The following is a 26,579-nucleotide window of genomic DNA, read 5'->3' on the forward strand; positions in this document are numbered from 1 at the left end:
CCCAGCCAATCCGTGCCGCGGGAGCCGCGCACGCGCGTCTTGGGCTCCCGGGCTCCAGAAGCCGTTCAAGCCGCTGCGAGGAAGAGCTCTGGGCTGGTGACGTCATCAAGCCGTGCGAGGCGGGGCTGCGGACGGTGGGCGGGAGGCTGCCAACGGTTTTGAGCGCAGGGAGGGCGGTGAGGGTGGGTGTGGAGGCGTCCTTGGTCTCCCGGACCGGGGCTCAGGGGAGGGGGACAGCCCCTTGTCGACACCGTGGCACACTGAGGGGGCTGAGGTCCGGCGGTGTGGCGAGGAGTCGCGAGGGGTGGTCGGGGTAGAGGATCGCAGGCTAGGCTTGAGGGCGGCGTACCTTTTAGAGACGTCTGAGGAGGTGACCGAGTGTTTACGAAGTTTCTCTCGGGAGGGCGAGGAGGGAGGGAGGCTAGGGAAACTTACTATGGTTTTCTTGCCAGAAGGGGTCGCAGGGGATATACAAGAGGGTTGACCGTGGGTGGAACAGGTGCATGGCGGAGGGGTGTGAGCCGGTGGGGAGCCTGAGGTTCCTGCCTCTCTGAGACCGGGACCAGGTGAGGGGCACATAAGGCGGCTGGAGGGAAGTTAGGCCCTTACTGGGTTTGCGCCCATTTCAGTTTGCACGTTGAGTTCAGTTGACCGGTGATGGCCGGTGCCAGAAGTTGATCTACAGCTTTCAGCCCTCCAGGGAACTGCAGGGGTGCTGTCGCTCCTCCGTCTTCTGTCCCCACCCACTCCTTGCTGCACCCTCCTTTTCCACCGTTCCCAGGAGCTGTGGAAGGAAATGCTTTTGCCCTCTCCCATGGCCTCTGAAACCGCCAGAAACCTTTCCTCTAACCAGAAAGCCTCCATACCGTTAGTCACCAAGGATCCTTGGCTTGGAGCCTTCCTCCTTTCTCCCAAATCTTCTTCTTCCGTGTACTTTCCCCCCTGGCCTGTCCTACAGCAGGACCAGAAGTTCCCAGCTGTACTGTCTGCAGTTTTCTCTTCCTTGTACCCATGGCGACATCAGCTACGGTTCCCAGTTCACCCCTCCGGGCTGAGGATCTCCTGAGTGATTCATCAGAAGCCCCTGGGCTGAACCAAATGTCCTCTGAGGTGACCTCCCAGCTCTATGCTTCTTTGCACCTCAGTCGCCAGGCAGAGGCCACAGCCCGAGCCCAGCTGTATCTGCCCTCCTCCTCCCCACCTCCTCATGAGATGTTAGATGGCTTGGCCCAAGAGCTGAGTCGCAGCTTGTCAGTTGGATTGGAGAACAACTTGAAGAAAAAGGTGAGAGAGGTGTGTCTTGGGGACCTCCAGGGTCTTGGAATTGGAGGTGGTTAAAAAAAAATGGCTTTGCTGAGATTTGAACCCCTCTTGTTGGATTTCACATTGCTTTTTTTTTTTTCAACATTTATTTTTTTGGGGACAGAGAGAGACAGAGCATGAACGGGGGAGGGGCAGAGAGAGAGGGAGACACAGAATCGGAAACAGGCTCCAGGCTCTGAGCCGTCAACCCAGAGCCCGACGCGGGGCTCGAACCCACGGACCGTGAGATCGTGACCTGGCCGAAGTCGGACGCTTAACCGACTGCGCCACCCAGGCGCCCCTCACATTGCTTTTAACTAGAGTCCTTTATGCTCGTTCCTGGGAGCAAATGTTTATGAGGCAGAGAGTGGCCCAGGGACACCATACTTGGGGAAATTATGAAACTTAACTAGTGTTTTTTGGTCAGAGACACCTGCACTGTGCTTTGATTGGCACCCGGGCACTAAGAGTGAGGATAAGGACAGCAAAACGTGCTAAGCTCCTCCCAGCTCAAAGCTATTTTGATTGTATGGTGTAAAGTTTGGCATCTAAATCATTAAAACACAGCCTGATCAATCACACGTGCTACAGAAAGGGTAGTTACGCGTGTTGGCTAGAAAAAGTGTCGTAAACAATTTGCAGACCAGGTGGGTCTCTCGCCACGGGCTGTACGGTCTTCGGAGAAGAGGTTTGCTCTCTAGCTGACAAGCGTCCTCACCAGTCTTGTCTTAATGTGCCTAGTTAATTCATTCCCACTACCTGTCTGGCTTCTGCAGACGTTTGAGTTGAGTCAGTTCTGTTTTTCTTAGGTCTCCCAGGTGCCGTAGTAAAAATTCTTGGGTTGGCAGGGCAGGGGGGCGGGGGGTACCGGATGCCACCTGCCCTGGCGGTAGGTCGAACATAGGTTTTTCAGTGTGCATCTGATTTTCATGTTGCCTTTTTTTTTTTTTTTTCCCCTAGGATGGTTCGAAGCATATCTTTGAGATGGAAAGTGTTCGGGGTCAACTTCAGAGCCTGCTCCAGACCTCCCGTGATACAGCCCATCGTGAGTAAACCCCTTGACCATGAAGAAGTGCACAGACGTAAGGGGCGGGAGAAGGTGGAGAAAGGAAGACTCAGGTTTCAGGAGAGGCTCCGGTTCTTTGGGAGAGGGGCCAGAGGGGTGGGTGCAGTAGAAAGGAAGGCCCTCTCCTCTCTTCTCCTTCAAGTGGTCCCTGTTCCAAAGTCTTACCTGACCCTGGCTCTGGGGTCCCTCTGGCTGCCTGCAGGGGACCCCCTCACTCCAGGTGCTGGCTCAGAGAGACGAGAAGAGGACTCCTTTGACAGTGACAGCACAGCCACCTTGCTGAAGTGAGTCCCCCTTGGGTTCTGCTCACTTGCTTGCCTGGAAAGCCAAGTGTTCCGTTCCATAATTCTCTCCTTCCTGCTTCTGAACCTCTTAAGGCCCTAAGATGCTTGTCCCTTACCTTTCAGTTTTCATCCTTTCTCTCCTGGCTTCTAACTCCCTTACTTCAGGAACGTGGGCATCTCCTGCCTGGTACCTGGCTTTCTCCCAGGTATCTTCTTCCCCCGGAAGAGTTGGCTTGTTTCTGCTAAGACTGTTACTGCGGGGAGCGTGGTGTGCAGGAAGGAGCTCTAGAGAGTGAATCACAGGACCTAAGTGCTGTTGAGGGCCCTGTCACTGTCTAGCTCCGTGACTTTGGGCAAGTCTCTGGCGCTTTCTGAGTTCCAGTTTCCACATTTGTAAAACGTCACAGTTGGACTAGGGGATCTCAAAAGCTTTCCCCACCCTGACATTCTCTACCCGGTTTGCTCAGCACCCGGCCCCTGCAAGACTTATCTCCGTCCAGCTCGGCCCAAGCCCTGGAGGAGCTGTTTCCCCGCTATGCCAGTCTTCGGCCAGGACCCCCGCTCAATCCCCCGGATTTCCAGGGCCTGAGGGATGCCCTGGATTCAGAGCATACCCGTCGCAAGGTGAGTTACCGAGGCTTCCTTTTGAAAGCAGCAACGATTAGAAATAGGCCGGGTGCTGAACAGGGCTGAGGGTTAAGGGCCTGCAAGCCGAGACTTTGCTCAAATGGCCCTTCAGGGTGGTCGTCTTTGACCATCTGACCTAAAATGGCACATTCCTCCTCCCGGCGTTCAGTCGGGTTGCTCTGTTCTTTCCTTCATATAGCTGCTTACCACAGCCCGATATATCTCATTTCTCCCCTCTGAAATCTAAGCTCCACGAGGGCCATACCTTATCTCGTTCCGCCCTGTCTTCCTAAGGTCTAGAACATGCCTGACGCAAAGCAAAGCAATGTCCCGTAAGTGCGTGGTGAACGAACAAGCCTCGCTAGCTTGTGCGAAGGCTTTGCAGTTATCGGTGACCTAGCAAGCTTTATCTCCAGTCTCTCTGAGGTGGGCAGAGAGAGGGACTAGGCAGAGGAAGCGTCAGAATCACTGGTTGTGTTGTCTCTTCCTTGATCTTAAGTCACCTGGGCATGGATGAAAGGCTTTCTCCTGTCTTTGCCGTGTTTCATCACTGTGCCCGATGAACTTCTTGAGGCAGGAGTGACCTCCCACTCCTTGCCGTGTGGGCTGTCACGCTGCTACCAGAGGGTTCATGGGATTTCTTCTCGGGAGAGCCAGGAAAGGGAAGAGCCTGGAAGCTAAGCCCCTGTCTCCTGAGATGGTAGGGGAAGGCGTTGGAGGCTTCAAGTTTCCTGCTCCAGAATTCCTGATTCTTCTTCTCCAAACCTCCTCTGTTCTGGGGACCCAAGCTCCCTGTGTCCAGCCCGTTTTCACCGAGAAGACCTGGGAAGTTTGATGCTTTGGTCAGCTTAGGGACGGTCACCCCCACTTGTCACCCTTCTTCCCAGCATTGCGAGCGCCATATTCAGAGCCTCCAGACCCGAGTGCTGGAGCTTCAGCAACAGTTAGCTGTGGCTGTGACTGCCGACCGCAAGAAAGATGTTATGATCGAGCAGTTGGACAAGGTGCCAGGGGAGCAGGATGCGGGCGGGGCTCTCCACGGGGGGAAGAGTAAACGGGGTGGCCGGCTGGCATTTCTGTGCTCACTCTGGGAGCTGGGGCCCGGTGTGGATTTCCCGATCCTGGGAGAAGGTGGCTGTTGACCCCGCTCCTGCGGGCAGAAAGAGGGCAAAACAATGATTTTGAAATGCCATCTGACTCTCCTCTCCTGAGACCCTGGCCCGCGTGGTGGAGGGCTGGAACCGGCACGAAGCCGAGCGGGCAGAGGTCCTTCGGGGGCTCCAGGAGGAACGCCAGGCAGCCGAACTCACCAGAAGCAAGCAGCAGGAGGTGGGCAACCTGGATCAGATGGCATTAGAACCGGGGTCACAGATTGGCAGGTGGAAGGGGGTTGAAGTATCTCCGAAGCAGGGTTCCTGACCGATTGAGCCAGGGTTGCAGAAACCGACCTGCTCTCTTTTCACCATTTTTACTGTCAGAATTGCCTCATCTGTGTCTTCCCGGCTTTCCCCACACCCTGTGGTCTTCTCTTTGGCCCCCAAGTCATTTAGTTAGGTCTTCTTTTTCTTTTTTTTATTAAAAAATTTTTTTTAATGTTTATTCATTTTTTGAAAGAGAGAGAGAGCATGCGCAAGTGGGGGGAGGGGCAGAGAGAGAGGGAGACACAGAATCTGAAGCAGGCTCCAGGCTCTGAGCTGTCAGCACAGAGCCCGACACAGGGCTCGAACCCATGAACCGCGAGATCGTGACCCAAGCCGAAGTCCGATGCCCAACCGACTGGGCCACCCAGGTGCCCCAGGTCTTACTTTTAAAGTCTATCTCATTGACGCTTTTTGAACTATGAGTTCGTCAGTTCCCCTGTCTTGTGTCCCCCTGTCCCTGAAAGACAGTAACCCACCTGGAGCAAAGCCTTTCTGAGGCCATGGAGGCCCTGAGTCGTGAGCAGGAAGGCGCCAGACTGCAGCAACGGGAAAGAGAGACGCTGGTGAGAACGCTGGACTGGGTTGATTCCGGTGGGAGCCGCTAATTACTTCTGGAGGGGTGCTTGCCGTTGGCGGGTTGTGGGAGCTGCACTGGGGGAGTGTTTCCCAAAGACTGATCTTAGAACACTTGTTCTGCAAACAGGGCTCTGCCACCAAGTCAGCTTAAGAGACTCGGCAAATTATTTCCTCATTAGAATTACCTGGGGGATTACTTTAAAATGTAGATTTCTAGGGGCGCCTGGGTGGCGCAGTCGGTTAAGCGTCCGACTTCAGCCAGGTCACGATCTCGCGGCCCGTGAGTTCGAGCCCCGCGTCAGGCTCTGGGCTGATGGCTCGGAGCCTGGAGCCTGTTTCCGATTCTGTGTCTCCCTCTCTCTCTGCCCCTCCCCCGTTCATGCTCTGTCTCTCTCTGTCCCAAAAATAAATAAAATGTAGATTTCTGGGACCCACTGCCAGGGGTTTTGATTCAGTAGGCATACGGTGGGGCTGGGAGCCTAAATGTTTTCAGCAGTTTCCTAGCTGATTTTGTTCAGCCACGCTTGGGAACTGTAGGGTAGGGCATGGCGAAGCCGGGTGTGAGACAAGACTCCGTCAGGTTTCTTACTGCTGAAGGGACAAGAGGATTACCCACGTGAACGAGCAGCCGGGTTTGGAACTCACCGTGTGCACGACATGTGCCTGCTGCGTGCAGGCTGGTACTTGTCATCTTTTAGTTTTTTTATTACTTTTTTTAATGTTTTATTTGTGAGAGAGACAGAGAGAACATGAGTGGGGGAGGGACAGAGAGAGAGGGAGACAAAGAATCCAAAACAGGCTCCAGGCTCTGAGCTCCCAGCTGTCAGCCCAGAGCCCGACGCGGGCTCGAACTCTTGGAATGCGAGATCATGACCTGAGCCGAAGTCGGCTGCTTAACCGACCGAGCCACCCAGGCGCCCTTGGTACTTCTCATCTTAACAGGCTTTGTCCGACAGTATGGGTGATGGGTGCTGGTTGGCTAGGACGTGACTTTGCGGGCTGGATTTTCTGGTCTCCGTGGAACTTCTCTTGATGATGATAGTGATGGCTGTTGTGTACGGAGTGCTCACCGTGTGCCGGGCCCCCGTGCTAATTACTTCCTGTGCGCTTTGCACCGTAATCCTCGCGAGGTAGACCCTGGAATGATGCCGTTTTGCAGATTGAGACGCGTGCCTCAGAACGCATAGGAAGGGACAGATTTGAACCCAGATGTACCTAATTCCGGAACAGAAGCTCTTATTTACTATATCCTAATCCCGTGGGCTGGCCAACTGCTGTGTTTCTCGTGGACGTAATTCTCAGGGCGCTGGTCCTCTGTGTGGGGCGAGGGGACAGATTGCTGGCGTCGGACGGGCTCGTAAGGAGCTTGGTTTCCCCTGGGGCCATAGGAGGAGGAGAGGCAGGCTCTGACCCTGAGCTTGGAGCTGGAACAGCAGCGGTGCCGGGCTCTGCAGGAAGAGCGGGACGAGGCCCGGGCCGGGCAGCTCAGTGAGCACCGGCAGCTGGAGACACTGAAGGTGGCCCTGGAAGGGGAACGGCAGGCGTGGGCCGAGCAGGAGCGCCAGCTGGAGGAGCGCCACCGGGCGCTGCGGGACGACGTGCAGGCCCAGCTGGAGCAGGAGAAGGTAAGAGTGGCAGGCGGGGAAGAGGGAGCAGGTGCGGGGCAAGATAGCGGAATGAGACGTGATGTCGGAACGTGGCGTGTAGGGGACTGGCACGGAGAGCGCAGGGCTGTCGCCGCGGGACAAGGCTGAGGGTGTTAGGCCAGCACGAAGGGCTGGGGGGCGGCCACCACGCGGAAGGCAGAAGAGTGAGCTGGACCAGATGAGGAAGTAGTCACATGTGAAAGGGAGAGAAGCAGCTTGGGTTTTAGGGTGGGGGAGGCTGACGCGGGGCCAGGGGTAACGGGGCGCAGGGACACGCGGCGCGTCCTTTAGGTTTGATGTCTTCCCGCAGGGGAACACACAGAGGGAGGCCCAGGCAGCGCGGGAGGCCCAGCAGCAGCTGGCGCTGGCGCAGTCCGAGGTGCGGCGCTTGGAGGGCGAGCTGGACACGGCCCGGAGGGAGAGGGACGCGCTGCAGCTGGAGATGAGCCTGGTACAGGTCAGGGGGCGGGGCGTCTGGGGCGGGTTTCCTGCTTAGGGGAGGAGGATCTGAGGCACAGGGACTCACGACTCCCAAGAGGAGTCCTGGCGAACGCTCCTCCCGGTTTTAACTAGAATTTTGGCCTCGGCTTCTGCTTTTACAGCAGCTCCCCCCACCCCCAATCACAGGATGCAGTGCCTGGAACCCCAGGTGGTACTAAAGCCCGCGTGTGCCCCGGGTTTCTTGCCCACACGCACCTGCGACGGGGGTTCCTTTACAGAGTAGTCACAGTAAGAGACGAACAACAGTAACTCATTATAAAGTTGAATGCTCATGGGGCACCCGGGCAGCTCAGTCGGGTGAGCGTCTGACTCTCGATTTTGGCTCAGGTCAGGATCTCGGGGTTCGGGGAGTTCGAGCCCTGACTCGGGATCTGGCTGACAGTGTGGAGCCTGCTTGGGATTCTCTCTCTCTGCCCCTCCAAAATAAAAAAAATTTTTTTTAATTGAACACTTCTAAGTACGTACTGTAATAAAGTCATGTGAATGTCATCTCTCACTTTCTCAAAGTATCTTAATGTCCTACACTCACCCTTCTCCTTTTTTTTTTTTTTTTAAATTTTTTAAAAAAGTTTGTTTACCTTTGAGAGAGCATAAGCAGGGGAGGGTCAGAGAGAGAGGGAGACACAGAATCCAAAACAGGCTCCAGGCTCTGAGCTGTCAGCACAGAGCCCGACGCGGGGCTCGAACCCGTGAACTGCAAGATCGTGACCTGAGCCAAAGTTGGTGCTTACCCAACTGAGCCACGCAGGCGCCCCTCACCCTTCTTGTGAGGATGGGGGAATGACAAAATGCCCCGGGATGGGGTGAAGGAGGTGGATGGCACAGGCATTGTGACACAGCGTGAGGCCTCTGTTGACCTGACGATACTGTCCGAAGGGGGATCACCTGCTTCCCGACCGCGGGTGACTGAAACCGCCGAAAGGGAAACCATGGATGAGAGGAGACCACTGTGTGTGTAAAATGTGTGTTAGGGGAAGATTAATGAGGATCTGAGACCAGGTCAGTCTGCAGGGTTTTCCTTATTAACAGTTGACCTAAGGGGATACACCCGGTTCCTCGGTCAGCGAGACCTGTGTTTGGAAAAACAAACTCCTTTCACTTTGCACCCAGCCGCTTGAGTTGGCGGACTGACCGCATGGAAACCAATGTCATGAACGACCAAGGGTGTTAGTTCCGCTCTGTAGCTGTTTGTAAGCTGCTGTCACCTTTCTGACCTGGCGGGTGTGTGTTCACTGAGCCTGCCGAACGGCCCCTGCGCAAGCTCCGTGCTGGGAGCTGGGAGCAGTCCGGGCCCATGGGAGCTCGCCAGCTAGAGCGGGAGTCTGTCGGGCACACAATTCTCGAAGTAGCATGCTAAGTGATAGTTGAGGGACAGGAGAACTACTCGTCACACGGATGTCGTCTCGTTAGTGAGGTCTTCCCCAACCACGCTGAGTGAAACGTGCAACCTCTCACCGTCCTGTTCCCCTTCCCTGCTTGATCTTTCTTCTGATACACTACATACTGTACTTTAAAATCTTGTGTATTTTTTGAAGGCAAGGGTTTTTGTGTCTTTGTTGTTGAATCCCAGAATAGTGCCTGGCTCTAGTACTATTCAAGCCCTTGATTTCATATTCTTCTATCCATTTTTTTTTAGGTTTATTTATTTGTTTTGAGAGAGAGAGAGAGAGACAGAGAGAGGGAGAGACAGAATCCCAAGCAGGCTCCACGCAGAGCCTGGTGTGGGGCTCAATACCACAAACCATGAGATCATGACCTGAGCCAAAATCAAGAGTTGGATTCTTTTTTTTTTTTTTTTTATGTTTATTTATTTATTTTTGTGTGAGAGAGATCGAGCAAGCGCAAGCAGGGGAGGGGCAGAGAGAGAGAGGGAGGGAGACACAGAATCCGAAGCAGGCTCTGGGCTCCGAGCCACCAGTGCAGAGCTTGGTGTGGGGCTCGAACGCACAGACCGCGAGATCGTGACCTGAGCCGAAGTTGGACACTTAACCAACTGAGCCACCCAGGAGCCCCGAGAGTTGGATTCTTAATTGACTAAGCCACCCACGTGCCTCTGTTCTACCCATTATTGAAAGGGAGGTGTTGACGTTTCTAGCTATTAATGTAGAACTGTCCGTGTTTTCCATCAAGTCTGTCAATTTTTTCTTTATATAATTTGGGGTTCTGTTAAGTGCATATATGTTTATATGGTTATGTCTTCTTTTTTTTTCAACATTTATTTTTTTGGGGACAGAGAGAGACAGAGCATGAACGGGGGAGGGGCAGAGAGAGAGGGAGACACAGAATCGGAAACAGGCTCCAGGCTCCGAGCCATCAGCCCAGAGCCTGACGCGGGGCTCGAACTCACGGACCGCGAGATCGTGACCTGGCTGAAGTCGGACGCTTAACCGACTGCGCCACCCAGGCGCCCCTATGGTTATGTCTTCTTGATGTAACTGTTTTTTTGGCTTAAATTTTTGTCTAATGATAACATAGCCCCACCCTAGCTCGCTTGGTTGCTATTTGCATGGACTATCTTTTCTCTTCTTTTTATTTACAACCTCTTTGTGTCTTTGTATCTAAAGTGAGTTTGTAATCCAGACAACATATGGGTGGATTACGTTTTGTTTTTTAATCCATTCTGCCAGTTTCTGCCTTTTCATTGGAAAGTTTAATCCATTTCCATTTGAAGTAATTACTGGAAAAGAACCACTTATATCTGCCATTTAACTATTTGTTTTCTGTATGTCCTGCTTGGTTTTTGTTTTTTGTTTTTTCAATTCCTCCATTACTGCCTTTCTAAGGTACATTGATATTTTGTGTACCGTTTTGATTCTCTTCACTTTTCCTTTTCTGTACATTTTAGAAGTTTTCTTAATGATTACCTTGGGATTACAATTACCATCTTAACAGTAACCCAGTTTGAATAATACTAGCTTTAGTTTCCAGAGTCAGTGATCACTGTTGCTACACATCTGTGTCCCTCTGCTTTCGTGGTGTTATTGACACAGATTTATAATTACTGTTTTATCCATCCGCCTTTTATATCACATAGGGGAAAAAAGTTCCAAACTGAAAGTACAGTAATACACGGGGCGCCTGGATGGCTCAGTCGGTTAAGTGTCCGACTTTGGCTCAGGTCATGATCTCACCGTTCATGGTTCTGTGCTGACAGCTCAGAGCCTAGAGCCTGCTTCGGATTCTGTGTCTCCCCCCTTCTCTCTGCCCCTCCCCCGCTCTCAAAAATAAACATTAAAAAACCATTTTTTTTTCAAAGAAAGTACAGTAATACAGACTTTTGCATTTACCTACGTAGTAACCTTTACCACTTTTCTTTATTTATTCATGTGGCTTCAAGTTACTGTTGAATTTCATTTCATTTTAGTCTACGGGACTCCCTTCAGCATGTTTCTATAGGTCAGGTTTGCTAGTAATGAGTGCTCTTAGCTTTTGTTTATCTGAGAATGCCTTAATTTCTCCTTCATTCTTGAAGGATTTTTTAAAATGTTTACTTAGGAGAGAGAGGGAGAGAGAGCATGTGAGCGAGCAGGGATAAGGGGGCAGAGGGAGGGAGAGAGAGAGAGAGAGAGAGAGAGAGAGAGAATCCCAAGCAGGCTCCACACTCAGCGTGGAGCCTGACACCGGGCTTGATCCCACAACCCTGGGATCGTGACCTGAGCCGATAGCAAGAGTCAAGATGCTCAACTGACTGAGCCCCCCAGGAGCCCCTTGAAGGATTTTTTTTAGTTGACGGTTGATGTGATTTTCTTTCAGCATTTTAAATATGTCATTCCACTACCTTCTGGGCTCTCTCACTTCTTACAAGACCTCAGCTGTGTTACTGAAGTGCTTTTGTAAGTGACAAGGTCCTTCCCGTGCTTGCTCCGTTTGACTCTTGACAGTATGACTGTGATGTGTGGTAGTGCAGATCTCTTTGAGTTCATTGTGCTTGGAGACTGTTGAGTTTCTGGAGTGGGTGGATTTATGTCTCTTATCAAATTTGGGAAGTTTTTGGCCATTTCTTCAAAAAAATGTTTTTCTGTTCCCTTTCCTCTCTCTCATCATTCTGGGACGTCGCTGTTGCAGATGTTGGTATGATGTCCCTCGGGTCCCTCGGGCTCTGTTCATTTTTCTCAGTTGTTTTTTTCTTTCTGCTCATTAGTTTGGGTAACTTCAACTGCTTATCCTCAAGTTCAGTGGCCCTTTCTCCTTCTTGTTGAAATCGGCCATTGAGCCCCTTCAGTGAATTTTTAATAGCTTTTATTTTTGAGAGCGTTTTTATGTTCCAGGCAATGTTGAGCAGAAGGCACAGAGACTTCCCACATCCCCCCTACCTCCGCAGGGACATAGCTGTGTCTGTACATGGTCAACATCCCCGCTAGAGTAGCGCGTTTGTTACAATCCATGAATCTACACTGACACGTCATTATCACACAGAGTCCATAGTTGACATTAGGGTTTTCTCTTGGTGTTGTGCATTTTATAGGTTTGGACAAATTTATAATGACACGTATCCACCTTTACAGTATCGTAGTTGGTAGTTTCACTGCCTTAAAAATCCTTTGCGCACTGCCTGTTCATCCCGTCTTCCGTCCGACCCCTGGCAACCACTGACCTATTTACTGTCTCCATAGTTTTGCCTTTCCCAAAATGCTATACAGTTGGAATCAAATGGCTTGTAGCCTTTTCAGACTGGCTTCACTTAGTGCTATGCATTGAGGTTTCCTCTGCGTCTCTTCAAGGCTTGAGAGCTCGTTCCTTTTTAGTGCTGGATAATATTCCGCTGTCTGGCTGGACCACAGCTCATTTATCCATGCACCTGCTGGAGGACATCTGACCGCAAATAAAGCTGCTGTAGGGGCGCCTGGGTGGCTCAGTCGGTTAAGCATCTGACTTCGGCTCGGGTCGTGATCTCACGGTTCGTGGGTTCGAGTCCCGCGTCGGGCTCTGTGCTGACCGTTCGGAGCCTGGAGCCTGCTTCGGATTCTGTGACTCTCTCTCTCTCTGCCCCTCCCCCTACTCGCACTCTGTCTCTGTCTCTCTCAAAAATAAATAAAATGTTAAAAAAAAAAAAAGAATAAAAAAAAAAATAAAGCTGCTGTAAACATCCATGTGCAGGTTTGGGCACGGGCCTAAGTTTTTAGCTCCTCTGGGTAAATCCCAAGGACCGTGGTTGGTACATCATACGCTAAGAGTATGTAAGAGACCACCGCACTGTCTCCGGAGGGGCGGTACCCTTTTGCCCTCGCGCTGAGTGAGCGTTCCTGTTGCTCCACACTCTCTCCAACATAGGTTGTGCTCAGTGGGTTTTGGTCATTTCAGTAAGCGTATGTAGTGGCATCTAAGGAAATTTTCGTATCATCAGTTGTACTTCGCAGCTCCCCGGTTTCTGTTTGGTTCTTTTTTATAACTTATGTCTTTTTAGCGAGGTTTTCTATTTGCTCCTGTATCATTCCGATTTCAGTTTGTTGTCCAAATAGTTCATGGAGCATATTTAAGACTGTTGACTTAATGTCTTTGATTAATAATTCCAGTGTCTGGGCTTCTCCAGGAAATGTTCCTGTCAGAGTCTTTTCTTCCTTTGTGTTTTATTTTTTTATTTAAAAAAAATTTTTTTTTCAATGTTTATTTATTTTTGGGACAGAGAGAGACAGAGCATAAACGGGGGAGGGGCACAGAGAGAGGGAGACACAGAATCGGAAACAGGCTCCCGGCTCCGAGCCATCAGCCCAGAGCCTGACGCGGGGCTCGAACTCACGGACCGCGAGACCGTGACCTGGCTGAAGTCGGACGCTTAACCGACTGCGCCACCCAGGCGCCCCTGTGTTTTATTTTTAAAATTTTTATTTTTAAGCAATCTCCACACCCAACATGGGGCTCAAACTCACAACCCTGAGATCAAGAGTCGCATGCTCAGGGTACCTTGGGTGGCTCAGTCGGTTAAGCGCCTGATTTTGGCTCGGGTCATGATCTCATTGTTCGTGGGGTTTGAGCCCTGCATTGGGCTCTGCACCGACAGCATGGAGCCTGCTTGAGATTCTCCCTCTCTCCCTCTCTCTCTCTCTCTCTCTCTGCCCTTGTCCCACCTGTGTGCACTCTCCCTCTCTCTCAAAATAAATAAAAAGAAAAAGTTACCTCCTCTACCAACTGAGCAGCCAGGTGCCTCTAATTCTTTTTTTCCTTTGAATGAGTCGTATTTTCCTGTTTCTTTCTACATCTTGTAATTTGTTGTTGAGAACTAGACTTTTTTTTTTTTAATGTTTTTATTTTTGAAGGAGAGAGAGAAACCGAGCATGAGTGGGGGAGGGGCAGAGAGAGAGGGAGACACAGAAGCTGAACCAGCCTCCAGGCTCTGAGCTGTCAGGACAGAGCCCAGTGTGGGGCTTGAACCCACTGACCGCGAGATCATGACCTGAGCCGTAGTCGGAGGCTCAACCGACTGAGCCACCCAGGCGCCCCAAGAACTAGACATTTTGAATATTATAATGTAATTATGGAAGTCATATTCTCTCTCTCCCTGGATTTCTTTTGATGGCTACAGCCGTTCATTTGTTTAGTGACTTTTTCAAATTATTTTTGCAAAGTCTGTATTTCTTGTTATGTGTGGTGACTGACAATTCTGTTCTGTTATCTGTGTGATTAGCCTGTGACTTGACAGATTTTCTTAAATGTCTGGATTCCTCTCCCAAATAAGTATATATGTCTCTTTAAATCTTTTTTTAAAAAAATTTTTAACGTTTATTTATTGGGGCGGGGAGGGGCAGAGAGGAGACACAGAATCTGAAGCAGGCTCCGGGCTCCAGCTGTCAGCACAGAGCCCGACTCGGAGCTTGAACTCATGAACTGTGAGATCACTGAGCCGAAGTTGGACGCTTAACTGACTGAGCCACCCAGGCGCCCCTCTTTGAGTCTTATAATTGATGCCACCAGGGAGGCCTCTGCAGCCCAAGGCACGCAAAAGAAAGGTGTTTGTTTGGTCTGGTTCCTCAGGGAGCCGTCAAACTGATCAAAACACACCACCCCACATTTTTGGAGGACAGGGTCCTTACTCCCCCCGCCCCCTGCGCTTCAGCCAGCCACTCTAGTTTCCCAGACTACAGTTTCCCTGGCTGCGGAGGGGCTGAGCGCTGGGGGATGGTAGCAGGTTGGCATATCAGCTCTGGTACCAGAGTTCAGCTGCCTCTGCTTTCGTCAAGCACTCTCCTGGTTGCTTAAGTGTCTGATCTGGTTCCAGAATTCCCAAATAGTGGATTTTGATCATTTTTTTTTTCTCAGCTTATTGAAGATGTTTCAGCGGAAGGACCGACCCCTGCATTTTCCTACCCTGCTGTTTTCTGGGACATCACTGTTTTTAAATTCTGTTTCAAGTAAAAAAAAAAAAAAAACACCATACAACATTATTAATGTTCTCTAAAGTCAACAGTCATTTAGAGGGGTTCGTGTTATTTACTATTTTCTTTGCTGTTCTAACTTTCTTTGAACTCGGACCTCCTATCTGGATCTTTTTCTTGGTGGAAAAAATCTCTCGTGTGTATGTGTATGTGTGTGTTTTCGGTTAGTTATTTTAGTTTGAAAACGTCTTTATTTCACATTCATTTTTGAAGGAATTCCTGGATGTAGAATTCTAGGTTGGTAGTTATTTCAACATATAGAAAATACCATCCTGACTTTCATTATTGCTGTTGAGAAGTCAGCTACCAGTTGACCACTGTTGCTTTTAAAATTTTCTCTTTGTAGTTTGTATGTTTTACCTGGGTGCATGCATATATATACATATATATATATATATATATATATATATATATGCGCATCTTTTTAGGGATTCATTTGGCTTCTTGAATCAGTATGGTGTCTTTCATCAGTTCTGGAAAATTCTCAGTCATTATCTTTGCATTGCCTCTGCTCCATTGTCTCTGTCATCTGTTTCTGGAACCTGATTAAACCTAATGTACCTTAGCTCTTCTTCTAGATCTTGTTGTTCGGTTTATATTTCCCATCTTTTGTGTTTCATGCTCACTCTGGATAATTTCCTATCTTCCAGTTCACTAATTCTCTGTTCAACCTTGTCTAATTTACTGACTGAGGTTTTAATTGTATGTATCGTACTTTTTCATTTTACAAGGTTCTCTTTTTATCTTCAAATTTTACTGTTTCATAGTTTCTTGGTTTCTGATATTTTCACATTTGTCTTTGATTACTTTAAATAGTTTTATTATCTGTAGATAATAATTTCAGTATCTGAAATGTTTGAGGATCCTTTTCTGTTGTTTCTTGTTCTTGCTGGTTCCCATGGAATTTCCTCGGGTCCTTTTTCTTTCCTTCCTTCCTTCCTTCCTTCCTTCCTTCCTTCCTTCCTTCCTTCCATTTTTAGTTTAATTTTAAGTAGGCTCCACCCCCAGTGTGGGGCTTGAACTCATGACCCTGAGATCAAGAGATGGACCCTCTACCGACTGAGCCATCCAGGTGCCCTGGGTTCTCTTTATTTCTGATCGTATGTTGGAACTTTGTATTTGAAAGATTGTGGGGATAAGTTGAGGCCTGCAGTGAAGATTTGCATTTGCTTCTACCTGAAAGACACTACAAAACCGGGATTTAAACCACATTTTAAAGGTTGGGATTGCTCTATGATTAAAGCTGAGCTTTACTTTCATATAGGCTGTTCCACTTCTGTTCACCTTCATCCTGAGGATGATACATACTGGAGTCTCAATTTATTGTGGGGAGGGTCTCCACTTAGATATCAACTTATATGGGCCTTGGCTTTTGATTTCTGTTCATGTGCTCTTGAAAGACAGTCCAGACCGGATAGGCAGATACCTTCAGGGCAAAAGTGACTGTCTACCCTGCTGGCTAACCTGGCTAGGCGCCCATTTCCCTTTGCTTTGGCCTAGTAATTCCATGCTGGTACATCTTTGGTGCTTTTTATATATACATACACACACATACATATATACATACACACACACACATATATGTACACACATGTATATGTATATATACAGATACATGTACCCATATACATATATATGTATACGTGTGAATATGTACATATATATGTATACATATGTATATGTATATCTGTGTGTGTGTGTGTGTGTGTGTGTGTGAGTATACATACATATACACACACACTCTCTTGAACAACTTCCCCTGCCAGTATTAGGAATGTGAAGATCTCGTGCCTGTCTTGTACTCTAAAGTAGCTTGTAAGGTTCGATTTCATATGTGTTTCTTTTCTTTTCTTCTTTTTTTTTAATGTTTATTTACTTTTGAGAGACCGACAGAGCGTGTTTGGGGGAGGGGCAGAGAGAGAGGGAGACATAGAATCCAAAGCATGTTCTAGGTTCTGAGCTGTCAGCACAGAGCCCCACATAGGGCTCGAATCCACGAACCCTGAGATCATGACCTGAGCTGAAGTTGGATGTTCAACTGACTGAGCCACCCAGGCGCCGCTGTTTGTAAATTCTTACACATTAAAAAAAAATTTTTTTTTAGTGCTCATTTTTGAGAGACAGAGACAGACAGAATGCAAGCAGGGGAGGGGCAGAGAGAGAGACACACAGAATCTGAAGCAGGCTCCAGGCTCTGAGCTGTCCATACAGAGCCCGACGTGGGGCTCGAACTCACAGACCGTGAGATCATGACCTGAGCTGAAGTCAGATGCCCAACCAACTGAGCCAGCCGGCTGCCCTCATATGTGTTTCCTGAATATTTGATATTTGACGGCCAATGTCGTTTCTTTAACGTTTATGGAAATATTTAGGCTTTCTGTTTCTTGAATTATTTTTGGCTTTCTCTTTCTGTATATCCACCTAGTCTAAACTTTCTAATTTATCGACTTAAAGTTGTACTTAATTTTATTTTTTTAACGTCCTTGGCATCTTTTCTACTCTTTCTTTCCTGATACTGCTCTCTTGTGTCATTTCTCTCATCCTTTCTTTTTAAAATCATCTTTGTTGTAGTTGAATTGGATGAGTTTTCAGAGAATTAACTTTTTTCTTTGGTTTTATTCTGTTGTTGTTTTAAAAATCTTGTTAAGATGGATGCTTGCTTATTCTTTTCCAGTCTTTTCTAAGTTTCTCTATGAGTATTCATTTAAGTGCATCCTACAACTTATCCTACATGGTATTTTCCTTACTGTTTGGTTCTGAATGATATTCAGATTTTTAAATATGATTGATTTTTGACCTCCTGGGTTATTTCCAAACATACAGGCTTTTTCTTTTTATATTTTATTGTTGATTTATAGCTTAACTTTGTGATTAGAGAGCATGGTCTTTTTAATAAATTACGTATGTGTATTCCACACGGCTTTTTGTTTTGGAATATTTCTGTCTCAACGAAATGTTGCGTGAATGGTATAACGAATGACACTTAGATTCACCCATTGACCTTTTACGATGTTTGTCTGTTGTCTGGTTCACTGTCCCTCTCTCTCCCTTCCTCCACCCCAGCACTGGAGAGTTTGTTGTAGACATGAGGGAATATGTTGGCACAGATAGATAGACACTGTGATTTTTAAGAGTTTTATAACGTCTCAATGAATGGGTGAATCACAGTTTTCTTAAGCATTTTCCTTTCTCCGAGAAGTCTACGTTGACTCTGGTTTTTTCACTATTTTTAAAAAAAAAAATTTTTTTTTCAACGTTTATTTTTATTTTTGGGACAGAGAGAGACAGAGCATGAACGGGGGAGGGGCAGAGAGAGAGGGAGACACAGAACGGGAAACAGGCTCCAGGCTCTGAGCCATCAGCCCAGAGCCGAAGGGGGGCTCGAACTCACGCGAGATCACTCGAGATCTCGCGAGATCGTGAACTCCCCGACGGCGAGATCGTGACCTGGCTGAAGTCGGACGCTTAACCGACTGCGCCACCCAGGCGCCCCTGGTTTTTTCACTATTAAGAGCAGCACTGCAGTGAACATTATTGCAAGTAGATGTTTGGCACCCCGTCTGGAGGATAGATTCCTTAAAGTGGAATCGTCGGCCCACAGGCAGTATATATCAAACTGTCCAATAGAAGAATTTAGGGGGGGCACCTGGGTGGCTCAGTCGGTTGGGCGTCCGACTCTTGATTTTGGCTCAGGTCACGGTCTCAGGGTTGTGGGATCGAGCCCTGAGCCAGGCTCCGCGCCGAGCGTGAAGCCTGCTCGAGATTCTGTCCCTCTCCCCTTCTTGCACTCGCTTTGTCTCTCTCTAAAACAAAAATAAAAATCAGCTCGTAAGAAGGTGAGTTGTATACGATGTGGGGCTTTCTTCCCCGCAATTTTTAAAAACCAAACACAGAAAAGAACGTGTGTTGTTGCGAAGGGCTGATGCGGAATTGGAAACTGCCTGGGAGAGGGGAGGTGGGTGGGCGGTAGGAAGACGCGAAGGGGCGTGTAAGCCATTTCAAGCAGCCAGAACTTTATTCTCCAGGCCGTGGGGGGCACTTGGACGGTGTCAAACAAGGAGATAAATGGAGCCCGTCTGTATTCTAGAATGTTCACTCAGGCACAAAGTGGGGGATCTGCTGGGGCCGACGTGACTGAGGGTGGAGGGTAGAATAGACGTGAGGAGATCAGCGAGACGTGAAATCCTACTGAATTACTGTAGTAGCGAGTGAGGAGTAAATTTGCTAGCGTTTAGGAAGTGGAACGGAACGAGCCGGTTGGAGGCGGAAAGAAGCAGGAAGGGGTCTGGGATGACTGTGGGTTGAGATGGCTTGGTTGTTTCGGTGGAGAGCCGTGCCGCGAACTAAGGCACGAAATACATCCCAGGAGGGAAAGGACCGAGAGTGGAAAACCAAGCGAGCTACACTTCGCATGTTTTATTTGGGGTGTATCCAAATACACATATTCAGTAGGCCTCTGTGTGAGTGGGCTTAAAGCCTGGAAGAAAGGCCCAAGACAGGTTAGGAAGTGTTCTAGGGTAGAAACAGTAGCAAAAAACGTGGCCTAGAGGCCACGTGTTTATTATTGACATGTGACCCGGAGCGGCAGCTGCTGTGTGGTCAGGAAGAAGACTGAGGACCTTTCTGGGCAGCTGGGGCCGAGGAGCAGTCAGAACGGGGTCACGGAGCCGTGGCGTCGGGAGCGTGGCTTCGGAAGGAAAGGTGGACGTGGGTGGTGGGTGTTCCGGAGATACCACCAGATGGGCTGAGACCCAACCTCTGTGGGACTTCGGAATTAGGTTCCTCGTCGTGAACAGCTGTGAGCGGAAACGAGGTTTCAGCGAGCGGGAGGAGGACTGTGAGGTGACAAACCAGAGAGCACGCCGCAGCCTGATTGTGCTTCAGGAGGAGGGGACGGTGCCTCCTGCAGGGCGCCCGCTGAGCGTCAGGCCCTGGGCCGCCTCAGACACACGAGAGGTCTCGCCATCCTGGCCGACCTTTCTTTTCGCTACGTGTAGATTTTTCTGCCCGCGGCCCTCTTGACTTGTGTGTGCCACGTGCGTGGTGTGGGAGGACCTCGTGGCCCCGGGAGGAAAGGGGTCCTCTTTGAGTCCTCGTGACACAAGTCTTGTTCTTTGGCCCTTAGGCATGTGAGGGGGGTGCCGGTCGGTGGGCTTTCTGTCGCCCGGCGCCCTCCGTCCCGGGAACCGAGCCCTTGCCTCACCCTCCTTCACCACCAGGCCCGGTACGAGAGCCAGCGGGTCCAGCTGGAGTCGGACCTGGCCGTGCGGCTGGAGCAGCGGGTGACGGAGCGGCTGGCTCAGGCCCAGGAGAGCAGCCTGCGGCAGGTGGCCTTGCTGCGGGAACATCACAGGTGCGCGGCCCTCACCGGGGCCCCTGGTGGGCGACGTCACACGTCCATGTCCCCTGCGGTCCCTCTGCTGGCTCCGAGCCTGCTGGCTGCCGTCGGGCCCGGACCGCGTGTGTCCGGGGCAGAGCTGCCGTCGGGTGTGCGGGGAGGGCGCGGGGGCCCATAACCGACGGGTGCGGCAGATCTCCAGCCCCCTGGCCTGGGTGGGGACAGTGCCGAGCTGTGACCTGTGCCGTCTCCAGAGCCGCCCCGAGGCCTCGAACCTCCTCTTGTGCCAGATCCCTTCTCCCCTCCTGGATTTTTCTGGAAATGCCTCTTCAGTGAATCACCGTCCCGTAAAAATCTCCGCCGCGGCGTCTGCTCCCGGGGTCCCTGTCCCAACACGCCAGCTCTGTCCTTCCCCCTTTCCCGAACCCACCATGCCTCGGCCGGGCCGGCCGGCTCTCGGCCTGTCACACGCACGCCTTCCGCCTTTTCTCCCTTGATGGCGTTCGTCTCCAGACTCAGTCCTCCTTCCTCCCCCTCGTCCCCCCAGGAAGCAGCTGCAGGACCTGAGTGGACAGCACGAGCAGGAGCTGTCCGCCCAGCTGGCTCAGTTCAAGGTGGAAATGGCAGAGCGCGAGGAGAGGCAGCAGCAGGTGGCGCAGGACTACGAGCTCAGGTACCGTCCCCGCCGGGTCCCTGCCAGCCCGGAGCCCGCTCCCCCCGCCCCGCCCCTGCAGGCCTGTGCGCGCCGCCACCGGACCCCCGCCGCCTGGCCTGCCGTCTCAGAGGCCGCGTGCCCCCCCCCCCCCGTCCCGTCTCTCGTCAGGCTGGCCCGGGAGCAGGCGCGGGTGCGGGAGCTGCAGAGCGGCCAGCGGCGGCTGGAGGAGCAGCGCGCTGAGCTGGTGGAGCGGCTCCAGGCCATGCTGCAGGCCCACTGGGCAGAGGCCAGCCAGCTGCTCGGCGCCACCACCCTGCCCCCGGACCTCCCGGTACGCACGGCCCGCCCTCCCGCTGCTAAGTTCTGTCCTAGGGCCTGCCTGGGGGGAGGGGGACCCGCCTGTGTACCTTCTCGAAGAGGAACTGCCTCCTCAGAGGTCTTTTTGCCGCGGTCACGGCTCGCCCCTACTGGCCCCTCGCCTTGGGCACGGCTGTCTCCCCCCAGCCCGGGGCAGGGGCGGGGGGGTGGTAAGTGGTACCTGCTACCAGTCCTGCCGGGTGGCCGCTGAGTTATGACGCGAAGGGCCGAGAATTGTCGCCCAGTCTTGCCCCAGAGTAGGGGAGGGGGGGGTCTCACCCCAGCCCTTCTTTCTTTTCTTTTTTTTTTCTTTTTAAAATTTTTTTTAATGTTTATTTATTTTTGAGAGAGAGAGTGTGAGCAGGGGAGGGGGGCAGAGAGAGGGAGAATCCGAAGCAGGCTCCAGGCTCCGAGCTGTCAGCACAGAGCCTGGCATGGGGCTCGAACTCACAAACCGTGAGATCATGACCTGAGCCGAAATCGAAATCGGACGCTTAACCGACGGAGCCACCCAGGCGCCCCTCACCCCAAGCCTTCTTATGTTGGCATCTCCTACTTCCTTCTCATAATTACGAGATTTTTATCTTTAAGCGAATATTTTTTGGAATAGACAATAATATGCACGTGGTAAAAACAGAAATCCAAACAGTTCAAGGAGGTGCACGGTGAAACGTAATCTCCATCCTGCCCTGCACCGCGGTCTCTGGGCACGCTCCGCTCTCCCCAGAAGCAGCCTCTGCTCCTGACTTGTGTGCACACCCCGCCCTCAGTGGGGGGCCTTCCCCACGTGGCTGTGCGACTTTTCATTTGACCACGTGTTTGTCGTGAACATCAAAGTCGTTTCCTGTATTCTGTTTCTACTCAGCAGTTCTCAAATACCGTTCATCCATGCCTTTGTGCAGGCATCTCTCTAAAGTCTCTAGAAATGGAAGTTTAAGGTCGAAAATACACATTTTTAACTTTGATAGAAATTTGATAGACATTACCAAACCTCCTCTTATTTGGAATCTTAAGTTTGTAATCAAAGCGTCTGGGCCACATCTTGTCTCCTTAAATGCACAGGGCGTTGATCCTTGTTCTGTGTCTGTCTTGTGCCCAGGTCCCCACCACCAGCCCCTCCAGCCCTGGGCCTCAGGAGCCAGAGAAGGGCGAGAGGAGGCTCTGGACTCGGCCTCCCGTGGCCGTGGCCCTGAAGCCCGTGTTGCAGCAGAGCCGGGAAGCTGGGGCAGAACAGCCACCGCGGGTTCTCCGCAGCCCCTCCCCAGACCTGAGCCCCCTGCTGGGCCCCCCTTTCCAGAGCCAGCATACCTTCCAGCCCCTGGAGCCAAAGCCGGGCCTCACTTCGTCTGTTACCTCTGGTAACGGGGGACAGAGTCACTGGGGTGCCCCCTGTACATGCACTGCCTGACTGGCTCCTCTGACCCAGCTCCCTGTCTGTCTGGGCGGGGCTTGAGTGCTTGGTTCCCCAGACGTCTCGGGGACCATAAGGTGCAAGGAGCCGAAATCCACTCAAGTTGGCTCAAATAAAGGGAGTGGGAACGCGCGGGGATCGGATGTCACTGGACTTCAGGAGAGCTGGTGTCGGGACCAGGGGCGTTCTCCAGGCTGATTTGGGGCCATCCGGGCCCTTGACTCTGCCTCTCCCCGCACATCTTCCGCTGGTAGACCAGCACTCTCTCTCAGGTCTTGCTCTCATGACGTTGGTTCGCATGTGGGTTTGACCAGCTGTGACACTCCAGCCGATACTCTAGACCATCTTTTTTTTTTTTTTTTTAATTTTTAAATGTTTATTTGGAGATAGAGTGTGTGCGTATGCGTGTGAGTGAGTGGGAGGGGGAGGTCAGAGAGAGCGAGAGAGAGAATCCGAAGCAGGCTCTGCACTGTCAGCACAGATCCTGACGTGGGGCTCGAACCCACACACTATGAGATCATGACCTGAGCCGATATCAAGAGTCAGGCACAACCAACTGAGCCACCCGTGGGGCCCTAGACAACCTTCTAGAGACCTCGGTGTCTCTGTTTCTTGGGTCCAGTTCAAGGAGAGGCGATCTGATGGGTTGGTGACCGCTTCTTGGACTGGCTGACCTTGAATGTGGCTCTCCCTGGCTCAGTCAGCTGCGACTTGGGTGGCTGGGGACGCTCTGCGTGGTGCAAACACGATCACCAGGTCGAGTGAAGAATGAGGGCTGAGTTACATCAGGATTTTAAATCCAAAAATTGTGTAACCATAATTAAAAAGAGTGCGGGCGTGTTCTGGTGAGGGGGACCAGAACATGTCTGTTAATCGTGAGCCATTCTGAGTATTGGTTTCTCTACTTCGAGGAGTTGATGGTGGGATTAATATATTTAGAGCCTGAGCCCCACACCTCTCTCCTGTGTCCACACCTTGTGGAACTCAGCTGTGCCACCTGCCAGTCGCCCCCCAACCTTCTCTCTCCAGCTGTTCTAAACGTTGGTTGTCCTCCCCCAGCTGTGGTGCCCTCTTACGTTACTGGGCCTCTTTCCTTGGGGGCATTTGGAGGGTTGATTTGTGGAGGAGTCCCCTCCCCACACAACACACGCTGGGCCGGTTCGCTTTCCAGCCGGGGCTTTCTCTACCGCTGGCGCCTTCCACCCTGATCACCGCCCAGAGCGGCCGTTCCCTGAGGAAGATCCTGGATCCGACGGGGACGGCTTCCCAAAGCCGGGGCTGCAGCCCCCTTCCCAGCTGGACGGCCTCAAACATTTTTTGCACCAGGTAAGCGAGGGCCCACCCATCCTACCTCGTTTCCTTCTCCCCTTCCTCATTCTCTCTCCCCTCCAGGAGTCCAGGACTGTGGCTGCAGCCGCCTTTCGGGACTGACAGCTTCTCTCGCGGTCTGTCTAGATTCCCATCGCCTGAGCTCTGGAAGGCGGCCATCCCTGGCCCTTTCTTCCCTCTGCCTCCCTCACATTCCCAGGGCTCTTTCTTCACTGGTCCTCAGGGAGCCTCACTGTCTTGTCCCCCCAGCTGCTGGAGATCGTACCGCAGAGCAGCGAGGCCCCCTCTGTTGAGCTGTTGCCCCCGAAGTCTGGTGAGTGGGGAAGGTGGGAGCCGCGGAGGTGCGAGAGCCTAACGGAGGCGAGGCGATAGGGCTTTCTCGGCTCCTGCTCTGTTTCCCGAGCCCTGCGCCTCTTGCCTTTCGCTAGGCCCCCTGACTGTCCCGTCTTGGGAGGAGGCCCCGCAGGTGCCACACCTCCCGCCCCCTGTTCATAAGACTAAAGTGCCCCTGGCCATGGCGTCCAGTCTCTTCCGGGCTCACGAGCTTCCCTCAAGCCATTCACAGAGCAGCGGCCTCCGGGCGGGCTCCCCAGAGCGCGATGAGCGGCCGGGAGGTGAGGAGGGAAGGTGCTGGCTGCGGGGCCTGGGGAGGCGGAGCGAGGGCCCTGGCGTGACGAGCGTCACCGTTGCGCCTCAGGTGGGGACGGGCTCGCACCCGCGCGGCAGCTGATGGACGTGTCGCAGCTGCTACGACTGTACCAAGCTCGGGGCTGGGGGGCTCTGCCCGCTGAGGACCTGCTGCTCTACCTGAAGAGGCAGGAACACGGCAGGTACCAGCCTGGAGGGAGGGGAGGAGGGTCAGACGGATGGAGCCTGGACCCGTGGGAGACGGCCCAGGCAGGGGAGGGAGGGTTGGGTGCTGTCCACCGAGAGGCATCTGTCCTCTTCCGGGCAGCCGGTGCGGGCAAGCGGAGGCCCAGCCGTCCCCTCTCTTCCTCTGCGACTTGCTGCTCCCGCCACTGTTTGTTCTTCTTCCCGAGAGACTGGGGAATAGCTTTCCCTCCGATGTCGGGGAGCCCCCGTCCTCACCCTCCATTTGTGTGGCAGGACGGACAGCCGAGGGGATAATGTCCCCAGAAGGAACGCGGACTCCCGCTTGGGTGAGATCCCCCGGAAAGAGGTGAGGGAAAGTGAGGCGGGGGCGAGGGGCGTGCAAGGGCCCTCACCGACTGGTTCCTCCCCGGCCGGCTCCTTGTCTGTTGCCTCACCTCTGTTTCCGTCTGTCTTCTGTAGTGTGTGGTCTCCCCTTGGCTGGCTGACTGTGGCCCTCTCCATGCACGGTGCCTTTCTGGGGTGGTGGGGAGGCTGACCCCCTTCTCTCCTCCCCCCCCTCCCAGATCCCCTCCCAGGCTCTCCCCCGCCGCCTGGCTGCTGCAGCCCCTAGGACGGACAAGCCTCCCGCACGCAGGAAGGGCGGGCACCCGGCCCCCAGCAGCACGAGGAGTCGGGGGGGCATCTGGAGATGAGCCCCTCGCCCTGTCTGCTCTTCTCCTGATAAATGTTCCAGAGTCTGTACTCGGGTCTCTGACTCCTCGGAATTTGACAAAACGGAGATTTTATAAGAAGCTACTTTGTAAAGAAACCTCATTCTATTTGAGTATGTTTTTTACATGTTACACGTTTGTTTTCTCTTCGGGGGAAAAGACACGAACGCTTCGAAGAAAGCCCGCCTCTGGCTGGCTTTGAGAACACTCAGTGAGCTTAGGCCCGGCGTGTCACGAGCGGAGCATACGGGGTGACTGGCTGTGGTTGGGAGTGGAATTATGGATGACTCTAATTTTCTTCTTCAGACATTTCTATATTTTCCACATTTTCTAAAGCAAGTTTGTATTAATAATCAGAACAGACAAACTTTTAATAAAAGAGTAAGTTAATTGTATGAAGAGTTTGAGTAAAAATTCGATTCGTGGGGAGGCTTTTGGCTTTGAGGAGCCGTGACCCTTGCGGACTGCGTTAGCAGGGTGCAGACTGACCGTGCGCTCCGGCTCCAGGAGGCGGGTTACAGACTAGACCGCGGGCCGGAAGGAAAAGCCACTCTTGCAAGACCTGCCGCCTCGCACTCCCCAAAGCGAGGAAAGAAACAATATTGAAGAGAAAAAAACGACAGGTACGTGCACCTGGGAGGCCCCGGCCTCACAGCACAAACCCTTAAGGGCACGGAGTAGAGTTGAGCTCAAACTGCAGGACGACACCCAGGGACCCGGCTGAGGGCAGCGAGGACAGCAGTTGCGGCCCCGCGGGGCTGGCCGTGCCCCCTGCGCGTGGAGGGCAGCGCTCACCAGGCCTGAGGGGCGCGAGGCCCTTCCCTCGGCCCCCGCGTCACTTGCTTGGCTGCAGAACCGACGTGAGCGCGCACGATTCACGGTGTCGGTCAACGTGTGGGTCTTGTCCCCGCCGCCACCACGAAGTCACCGTAGCCCCCAGGGGAGGGGAAAGGAAGACAGACAGTGGTCCTCGCCCCGCCCTTCCCAAGCCCCGTCTCTGCCCCCCCGGGGAATGTTCACTCCGCTGTTTTTTCACCCCAAGTGCATAAAACCAATTTGAACAAACTGTGATTTGTGGCACCGTCGCCACTGGGAGGAGGTGGTTCTGTGCCATCTTTCAAAGCTGGTGGAATGAATGCCGAGCCTCACCTC

The 26,579-nt window shown here is 52.2% G+C and overlaps 1 protein-coding gene across 9 annotated transcripts; it reads left to right on the forward strand.

Annotated features, from left to right (window-relative positions):
* Positions 1–7: 7 nt before the first annotated feature.
* Positions 8–25,826, forward strand: CNTROB (centrobin, centriole duplication and spindle assembly protein). 9 transcript variants are annotated; one of them, XM_043583017.1, is made up of 19 exons: positions 8–1,284; positions 2,263–2,347; positions 2,571–2,652; positions 3,120–3,276; positions 4,167–4,283; positions 4,492–4,608; positions 5,165–5,263; positions 6,665–6,901; positions 7,233–7,379; positions 20,013–20,146; positions 20,679–20,804; positions 20,955–21,117; positions 22,243–22,501; positions 23,726–23,880; positions 24,133–24,196; positions 24,312–24,497; positions 24,581–24,713; positions 24,991–25,063; positions 25,281–25,826. In XM_043583017.1, exons 1-19 carry the CDS (start codon positions 1,012–1,014, stop codon positions 25,407–25,409), a joined length of 2,736 nt encoding a protein of 911 aa, XP_043438952.1. In that variant the 5' UTR covers positions 8–1,011; the 3' UTR covers positions 25,410–25,826. The 9 variants fall into 9 exon arrangements, 8 of the variants coding, with proteins under 8 accessions (XP_043438952.1, XP_043438954.1, XP_043438951.1 ...); XM_043583019.1 differs by having other exon boundaries at positions 215–1,293; positions 24,991–25,043; XM_043583016.1 differs by having other exon boundaries at positions 215–1,293; positions 7,233–7,373.
* Positions 25,827–26,579: the final 753 nt, after the last annotated feature.

Source organism: Prionailurus bengalensis, chromosome E1, assembly GCF_016509475.1.
Source record: "Prionailurus bengalensis isolate Pbe53 chromosome E1, Fcat_Pben_1.1_paternal_pri, whole genome shotgun sequence".
Classification (NCBI taxonomy): domain Eukaryota; kingdom Metazoa; phylum Chordata; class Mammalia; order Carnivora; family Felidae; genus Prionailurus; species Prionailurus bengalensis.